Genomic DNA, 10000 nt, shown 5'->3' on the forward strand with positions numbered 1-10000 from the left:
ATCAACGTCCTTCCTCACAGTAGAGCTTAATGAAGTCCATTTTCTTATGAAGATAAATATATATGTTTTTTTTTTTCTTTAAAAATCGAAAAAAAATAATGGTCAGAGTGAAGGCAGAACTCCACACATGTACAGGAAATAAAGTTAGATACACAACTTCCTACTTCCTGTATATCCTGAGTGACAGATGTCTTGTCCAATCAGAGGGAAGAATTCAATTCACAGACAATACCTACCTTTTCCGCTTTGTCCGAATTCTCCTTGTGTTTTCAGGATTTGTTATTGTGTTTTGAACTTCTCAGCCACCGTAGTATTCCTAAATGACTTCAGAGAACAGGACAGTCTAATATACAGGATACTGGAACACGCACCGGTCAATATGCACACAGGTAACGTCAAAAATCAATAATCATAAACAATAAGAACAATAAAACAGACTCGAGTCTAAAGCAGGAAATAAAACTAGAAATAGGAAATAAGAAAAGACATGAGAAAGTAAAAGCTGAGGTTTAAAATGAACAGATTCATCGCAAACTGACACAAAACAGGCGCACACAATCAGGTAACACGTGACAACACGAAAGGGGCGGAGACCAGATTCGCATCACAGACAAAATCACGTGACAAACATATAAACAAGACAAGACAAAACCCCACACATTAAACTAGAGCTTTAATCCATTCTGCAGATTCAGGAGAGGGTGACAATGATAACGATAATAATCATCTCTGATATTGTGCTGGATCTTCTCATTTATCTGTTATTGTTTCAGAAAGTGCTTCCATAGCTGAATCTAAAGGTTCTGACTCAAGAGTCAGAGGTGGAGTCAGAGGTGGGGTCAGAGGCGGAGTCAGAGACAGAGTCAAAGTCAGAGGTGGAGTCAGAGAGGGAGTCAGAGGCAGAGTCAGAGTCAGAAGTGGAGTCAGAGGTGGAGTCAGGGTTAGACCTGGAGCCAGAGGTGGAGTCAGAGGTGGAGTCAGAGACAGAGTCAGAGTCAGAGGTAGTCAGAAGTAGAGTCAGAGGCATATTGTCTGACTTAATGTTATTATGAATCAATGTTTTAGTCTGTTCACATCTTCATTTATCCAATTTACACCAAAACAGAAGAAACTCTAATCACCTGTACACGTGTCTGTATCTGTATCTGTGTCTGTATCTGTACACGTGTCTGTATCTGTATCTGTGTCTGTATCTGTGTCTGTACACGTGTCTGTATCTGTACACGTGTCTGTATTTGTGTCTGTATCTGTACACGTGTCTGTATCTGTACACGTGTCTGTATCTGTACACGTGTCTGTATCTGTATCTGTATCTGTACACGTGTCTGTATCTGTGTCTGTATCTGTACACGTGTCTGTATCTGTACACGTGTCTGTATCTGTGTTTGTATCTGTACACATGTCTGTATCTGTACACATGTCTGTATCTGTGTCTGTATCTGTATCTGTACACGTGTCTGTATCTGTATCTGTGTTTGTATCTGTACACGTGTTTGTATCTGTATCTGTGTCTGTATCTGTGTCTGTATCTGTATCTGTACACGTGTCTGTATCTGTACACGTGTCTGTATCTGTGTCTGTATCTGTACACATGTCTGTATCTGTGTCTGTATCTGTGTCTGTATCTGTAGACGTGTCTGTATCTGTATCTGTGTCTGTATCTGTACACGTGTCTGTATCTGTGTCTGTATCTGTACACGTGTCTGTATCTGTACACGTGTCTGTATCTGTACACTTGTCTGTATCTGTGTCTGTATCTGAACACGTGTCTGTATCTGTACACGTGTCTGTATCTGTGTCTGTATCTGTACACGTGCCTGTATCTGTATCTGTACACGTGTCTGTGTCTGTATCTGTACACGTGTCTGTATCTGTACACATGTCTGTATCTGTGTCTGTATCTGTACACGTCTGTATCTGTACACATGTCTTTATCTGTGTCTGTATCTGTACACGTCTGTATCTGTACACATGTCTTTATCTGTGTCTGTATCTGTACACGTGTCTGTATCTGTATCTGTGTTTGTATCTGTACACGTGTCTGTATCTGTATCTGTGTTTGTATCTCTACATGTGTCTGTATCTGTGTCTGTATCTGTACACGTGTCTGTATCTGTGTTTGTATCTGTACACGTGTCTGTATCTGTGTCTGTATCTGTATCTGTATCTGTGTTTGTATCTGTACACGTGTCTGTATCTGTGTCTGTATCTGTGTCTGTATCTGTACACGTGTCTGTATCTGTATCTGTGTTTGTATCTGTACACGTGTCTGTATCTGTGTCTGTATCTGTATCTGTGTCTGTATCTGTACACATGTCTGTATCTGTATCTGTGTCTGTATCTGTACACGTGTCTGTATCTGTGTCTGTATCTGTGTCTGTATCTGTACACGTGTCTGTATCTGTGTCTGTATCTGTATCTGTACACGTGTCTGTATCTGTACACGTGTCTGTATCTGTGTTTGTATCTGTACAAGTGTCTGTATCTGTATCTGTGTTTGTATCTGTACACGTGCCTGTATCTGTATCTGTACACGTGTCTGTGTCTGTATCTGTATCTGTGTCTGTATCTGTACACGTGTCTGTATATGTACACGTGTCTGTATCTGTGTTTGTATCTGTACACGTGTCTGTATCTGTATCTGTGTCTGTATCTGTACACGTGTCTGTATCTGAATCTGTGTTTGTATCTGTACACGTGTCTGTATCTGTGTCTGTATCTGTACACGTGTCTGTATCTGTGTCTGTATCTGTGTCTGTGTCTGTATCTGTATCTGTATCTGTACACGTGTCTGTATCTGTGTCTGTATCTGTACACGTGTCTGTATCTGTGTCTGTATCTGTACACGTGACTGTATCTGTACACTTGTCTGTATCTGTGTCTGTATCTGAACACGTGTCTGTATCTGTACACGTGTCTGTATCTGTACACGTGCCTGTATCTGTATCTGTACACGTGTCTGTGTCTGTATCTGTACACATGTCTGTATCTGTACACATGTCTGTATCTGTACACATGTCTTTATCTGTGTCTGTATCTGTACACGTGTCTGTGTCTGTATCTGTGTCTGTATCTGTACACGTGTCTGTATCTGTATCTGTATCTGTACATGTGTCTGTATCTGTATCTGTGTCTGTATCTGTACACGTGTCTGTATCTGTGTCTGTATCTGTACACGTGTCTGTATCTGTGTCTGTATCTGTACACGTGTCTGTATCTGTGTCTGTATCTGTATCTGTACACGTGACTGTATCTGTACACGTGTCTGTATCTGTGTTTGTATCTGTACACGTGTCTGTATCTGTATCTGTGTTTGTATCTGTACACGTGTCTGTATCTGTGTCTGTATCTGTATCTGTACACGTGTCTGTATCTGTATCTGTACACGTGTCTGTATCTGTACACGTGTCTGTATCTGTATCTGTACACGTGTCTGTATCTGTGTTTGTATCTGTACACGTGTCTGTATCTGTATATGTGTTTGTATCTGTACACGTGTCTGTATCTGTACACGTGTCTGTATCTGTGTCTGTATCTGTACACGTGTCTGTATCTGTATCTGTGTTTGTATCTGTACATATGTCTGTATCTGAATCTGTGTTTGTATCTGAACACGTGTCTGTATCTGTATCTGTGTCTGTACACGTGTCTGTATCTGTATATGTGTTTGTATCTGTACACGTGTCTGTATCTGTATCTGTGTTTGTATCTGAACACGTGTCTGTATCTGTATCTGTGTCTGTATCTGTACACGTGTCTGTATCTGTGTTTGTATCTGTACACGTGTCTGTATCTGTATCTGTGTTTGTATCTGTACATGTATCTGTATCTGAATGTGTTTGTATCTGTACACGTGTCTGTATCTGTATCTGTACACGTGTCTGTATCTGTATCTGTGTTTGTATCTGTACACGTGTCTGTATCTGTGTTTGTATCTGTACACGTGTCTGTATCTGTACATGTGTCTATATCTGTATCTGTGTTTGTATCTGTACACGTGTCTGTATCTGTATCTGTGTTTGTATCTGTACACGTGTCTGTATCTGTATCTGTACACGTGTCTGTATCTGTATCTGTGTTTGTATCTGTACACGTGTCTGTATCTGTATCTGTACACGTGTCTGTATCTGTATCTGTACACGTGTCTGTATCTGTATCTGCACACGTGTCTGTATCTGTATCTGTACACGTGTCTGTATCTGTATCTGTGTTTGTATCTGTACACGTGTCTGTATCTGTATCTGTGTCTGTATCTGTACACGTGTCTGTATCTGTATCTGTGTTTGTATCTGTACACGTGTCTGTATCTGTATCTGTGTTTGTATCTGTACACGTGTCTGTATCTGTATCTGCACACGTGTGTGTATCTGTATCTGTGTTTGTATCTGTACACGTGTCTGTATCTGTATCTGTGTTTGTATCTGTACACGTGTCTGTATCTGTATCTGTACACGTGTCTGTATCTGTATCTGTGTTTGTATCTGTACACGTGTCTGTATCTGTATCTGCACACGTGTCTGTATCTGTATCTGTGTTTGTATCTGTACACGTGTCTGTATCTGTATCTGCACACGTGTCTGTATCTGTATCTGTACACGTGTCTGTATCTGTATCTGTGTTTGTATCTGTACACGTGTCTGTATCTGTATCTGTGTCTGTATCTGTACACGTGTCGGTATCTGTATCTGTGTTTGTATCTGTACACGTGTCTGTATCTGTATCTGTGTTTGTATCTGTACACGTGTCTGTATCTGTATCTGCACACGTGTGTGTATCTGTATCTGTGTTTGTATCTGTACACGTGTCTGTATCTGTATCTGCACACGTGTCTGTATCTGTGTCTGTATCTGTACATGTGTCTGTATCTGTGTCTGTGTCTGTATCTGTACACGTGTCTGTATCTGTGTCTGTATCTGTACACGTGTCTGTATCTGTTTCTGTGTCTGTATCTGTGTCTGTATCTGTGTCTGTATCTGTATCTGTGTCTGTATCTGTATCTGTTTTTGTATCTGTACACGTGTCTGTATCTGTATCTGGACACGTGTCTGTATCTGTATCTGTGTCTGTATCTGTACACGTGTCTGTATGTGTGTCTGTATCTGTGTCTGTATCTGTACACGTGTCTGTATCTGTATCTGTGTCTGTATCTGTACACGTGTCTGTATATGTGTCTGTATCTGTACACGTGTCTGTATCTGTGTCTGTATCTGTACACGTGTCTGTATGTGTGTCTGTATCTGTACACGTGTCTGTATCTGTGTCTGTATCTGTACACGTGTCTGTATCTGTATCTGTGTCTGTATCTGTACACGTGTCTGTATGTGTGTCTGTGTCTGTATCTGTACACGTGTCTGTATCTGTGTCTGTATCTGTACACGTGTCTGTATGTGTGTCTGTATCTGTACACGTGTCTGTATCTGTGTCTGTATCTGTACACGTGTCTGTATCTGTATCTGTGTCTGTATCTGTACACGTGTCTGTATGTGTGTCTGTATCTGTACACGTGTCTGTATCTGTGTCTGTATCTGTACACGTGTCTGTATCTGTGTCTGTGTTTGTATCTGTACACGTGTCTGTATCTGTGTCTGTATCTGTACACGTGTCTGTATCTGTGTCTGTATCTGTACACGTGTCTGTATCTGTGTCTGTGTTTGTATCTGTACACGTGTCTGTATCTGTGTCTGTGTCTGTGTCTGTGTCTGTATCTGTACACGTGTCTGTATCTGTATCTGTACACATGTCTGTATCTGTATCTGTGTTTGTATCTGTACACGTGTCTGTATCTGTATCTGTACACGTGTCTGTATCTGTATCTGTGTTTGTATCTGTACACGTGTCTGTATCTGTATCTGTGTTTGTATCTGTACACGTGTCTGTATCTGTACACGTGTCTGTATCTGTATCTGTGTTTGTATCTGTACACGTGTCTGTATCTGTATCTGTACACGTGTCTGTATCTGTATCTGTGTTTGTATCTGTACACGTGTCTGTATCTGTATCTGTACACGTGTCTGTATCTGTATCTATGTCTGTATCTGTACACGTGTCTGTATGTGTGTCTGTATCTGTGTCTGTATCTGTACACGTGTCTGTATGTGTGTCTGTATCTGTGTCTGTATCTGTACACATGTCTGTATCTGTGTCTGTATCTGTACACGTGTCTGTATCTGTGTCTGTATCTGTACACGTGTCTGTATGTGTGTCTGTATCTGTGTCTGTATCTGTACACGTGTCTGTATGTGTGTCTGTATCTGTGTCTGTATCTGTACACATGTCTGTATCTGTGTCTGTATCTGTACACGTGTCTGTATCTGTATCTGTGTCTGTATCTGTTTATAAAACAACAAATAACATGACAGTTCTTTTTTTGTTTTCTCTGCAATGAGGAAATAAACTCATTTCTTCTGTAAGGTTTAGAAATCTAATGTTCATGAATCCAGATATAAAATAAAAACATCAGCCTTTCTGCAGATTATATTTCTGTCCATGACGTGCTCTCCTACCCTGGAACGATGATGTAGGAAAAATAACCCGATAAAAATCTGAACAACTTCTGCAGAAAATTTTGGGAACGATCGAGAAATTTATTTTATAACTATAACACCTGAGAATTATTATTTTTATTCCTCCTTTACCGTCACTAGCAACTGAACATCCCATCCTTAACATTAATTCCAAACCAAAACCTAAAACAATAAAGAATGAGCCAAAAAAACGCAGACTTTTATGGAACTGTTTTAGTTTTAAAGCTCAAAATGTTCTTGAACGTCTTTTGGCATTGAACTGTTTTTATTTATTTTTTGTCATTTTAAAAGAAAAAATAAATGACCGCACGATACGGCGTAGGATTTTTTGTCTGATTTTGCCATCAAGGACAAACACTCACTCAGTAAAAGAATTCAAAAAAGATTGAGAGATGACTTATTAAAAATTTTGTTTGAGGAGGAGAACTGCAGTGAAGAGCTACATCAGAGCTGACATTCCACACGTGAAGAACGTGAAAATATCTTTAACCATCTCTCGGCTTTTGAACCAGTTTTCCGACACGATCCGAGTCCTGGATTGAGGACGTAAACGGAATTTTCTTTAATGGCATCGTTAGTGAAGCTTCGTATAATTCTATAATCTGACACGGAGAACACTCAGCACTACACAGACTGGAATAGAGAGATATATATATTTTAGGATGTTGTTTAATGTGATAATAGCAATAATCTTAAAAGATCGACTAGCGTAAAAACGGTTTACGACTTTAAATTTAGCAGCAGTGATTTATTTTTTTATTTTTTTTTACAGTGGCATAAAAAAGTAGAAATTTGAGCTGGAGGGAAGAGGCTGGTTATTGAGCGCTGATTCCCAGCCGTGTTAGTGCTCCTGCCTAAGGATAGAGAAAAGCTTCACAGAGAGAGAGAGAGAGAGAGAGAAATAGCACAGAAGAGACACAAGACAAGGATGCGCCTGAGAGGAGAAGAGGAAGAAAGAAGAACTGACCTGGTTGTAGTTGTGCACGACTCCTCCGAGCTGCTGCAGCTGAGGAGATGCTGAAGCCTGGGCGTCGTTTGGAGCCGGCGTCTGGCTGCTGTGATATCCGGAGGAGTTGGAGCCGAGCTGCAGAGAGCTCTGAGAGAGCAGACTCGGTCCTGTGTGCACCGCCGAAAAGAGAGAGAGAGAGAGATTCAGCAAGGCAGCGATGCAAGCCACAGCCAGGCAGAACCGGCATGCATAATTTATCAGGAGAGGAGGAGGAAAGTAGTGAGAGAGAGAGAGAGAGAGAGAGAGAGAGAGACTAGAGGTGAGAACGATGAGAAGGGAGGGCAGTAAAATCCAAAAGGCAAGCACCAAATATATTTTTAAATAAAACCACCCAAATCCACATAATGAGGTTAGGTGACGCACCAGAACTTTGCGTTGGAGCGATGGAGCGTTTAGGTTTTAGCTCCAGTGTGTTTGAACGATCCCTCTCAATCAGACAAGCTGAAGCCTTCCAAAAGTTCCCTCAGAAGAAAAGGGCAGCGTGGCAGTGATGTGATAGTGGATGTCCATCACGCTAATCTGAAGCTCTTATTAGCCTCACACATCAAGCTGAGAGATAATGAAACTGATCCGTTCTTCATTCCATTCTTTCTCCGTTTGTCTGAAAAATCCGTATTTTTCCATTTGATAAAAGAAATAACGATCATCTGATTGGAACCAACAAACAACTGACTGATGTCACTGATTGGTGGTGACACTAGAGCTATACGATCTGATCTCAGTGGAAATCTGATCTCCAGGGTTCCGGGTTTGATCCCGATCTCAAGTGTGGTGTTTTTCACGTGTCCTTCACGTGTCCACCAAACATGGTAGTTTACTTAACTAGTAACTAGTAATATGTGATGATCTGGCCTCCCATCGCACCTCACACCCAGCGTTCCCATGACAACCTCTGGATCCACCATCACCCTTATTATCACTCAGACTGCTGCTTTTGTCTCACATATATGTTTTTATTTATTCTGCCACGTCTGTTTGTTGCGGGATTAATCTCGTCTCTGGCCCGGTTCTGTCACTGTATTGTTACATGACTGTGTTCACCTGTTTCGTGCTAATCCCTGTTGTCTTGCTGTTTGTTGCTACATCTTACGCTCCTGTTAACGGCAATAATTCCACCTCCTTTTTCCCTATATATCAAAGTGTGTGTTTTTTTGTTTCTTCTGCATATCTTTATAAATCCCAGAGCTCATTTCCTATGACAGATTTGAAGAAACTTCTCTTTATCGTCAGGAATTCTTCTTCTCTGAGTATGTCACAGTCCTAGCATGATGAGCTGCTCCTCTGCCTTTGTTTCTCTTATAGTTCTTTGGGGTATTTAGCAAACGGGGGTGGGGGGGGGGTATTTTTTATGTTTGGGGTATTCAGTAGTGTGGAGGTATTTAGGAGATCTAATAGTAGGATTTTGTGTTGCAGCATCATGAGAATAAGGAGGTATTTTTGTTTCGTTTAGCAGTGTGGCAATGGCTCTGCTTAGGTTTGGGGCATTTACCATAGGGGCTGTTTGTTGGTTTGTTTGTTTGTTTGTTTGTTATTGGAGCAGAAAAAACAATGATATCATTTCCTGTAAAATATGATCTCACCACTTTAATTTGAACTTAATGGTAGAACCTGTGTTCTTCGTTATCAAGCTTTATTAGTTAAAAATAATTAAATGATTTAAATTATTTAAAAAAATTAATTATTAAAAAATAATTTAAATTAAGTGTTAAATTATTTTTTATAAATGACAATAAATGTAATATTTTATTTTTAAATATATTTTAATTTTAACATTATAATAAATTATTAAATTAGTAAATAAATTTCTATGTACATATTAAGTTATAATCCTATGGCTTCCTAGTGGCACCAGAGAGATATTAAAAAAAAAAAAGATTTAATTAAACACCAGTGACTTGGAAGGAGACGCCAGGAATATTTTCGGGAACATCAGGACTCAGATCTGTGTGTCTCCTCAAACAGCTTGCATATTTTATGGAGGCACTTATTTTAAAAGTGTTTATTTTCTTGCAGGATAAAGCCACTGTGCTGCTCCTCTCTCAGCACTGACAGATTTCTCTTGATGTTCAGAAGATCCTCGCTAGAACTCTGTACTCTTCAGCTGATGCGTTTCAGCAGATATGAGGAGGAATAAAGCCTGAAGACACGCGTGAGGAACGCCGTTCGGCTGCCTGTCACTCAAAAGCGACAATGTTAAAAACAAAACCAGTCACTTTTTTATCCGGATTTTTCTTCTAATGGATGAATTACTGAGTGCCACACTGTCCTGAGCAGGACATTACACACACACACACACACACACACACACACACACACGAACATATATTTACTCTCAAGAACATGGTTCATGCTTCGTTTGTGACATTTTGAAAGCTCCGGCTCTTCCACTTTTGATTCCCTGAGGTTCTGGAGTTGTGGGATTTCAGGGGCTTTAATCATCTGCATTCCAGCACAGAAACTGTGGGTT

The 10000-nt window shown here is 40.2% G+C and overlaps 1 protein-coding gene across 5 annotated transcripts in view; it reads right to left on the bottom strand.

The window, feature by feature from the left end:
- ctnnd2a (catenin (cadherin-associated protein), delta 2a) overlaps positions 1-10000 on the bottom strand; it is a 298449-nt gene that overhangs the window by 134104 nt on the left and 154345 nt on the right. For all 5 annotated transcript variants that reach the window (XM_058376504.1, XM_058376506.1, XM_058376508.1 and 2 more), the window contains one exon: positions 7492-7640. In XM_058376504.1, coding sequence (XP_058232487.1) covers positions 7492-7640 — 149 coding nt within the window. The remainder of the gene's footprint in view (positions 1-7491; positions 7641-10000) is intronic.

This window comes from Hemibagrus wyckioides, linkage group LG23 (genome assembly GCF_019097595.1).
Source record: "Hemibagrus wyckioides isolate EC202008001 linkage group LG23, SWU_Hwy_1.0, whole genome shotgun sequence".
Lineage (NCBI taxonomy): Eukaryota > Metazoa > Chordata > Actinopteri > Siluriformes > Bagridae > Hemibagrus > Hemibagrus wyckioides.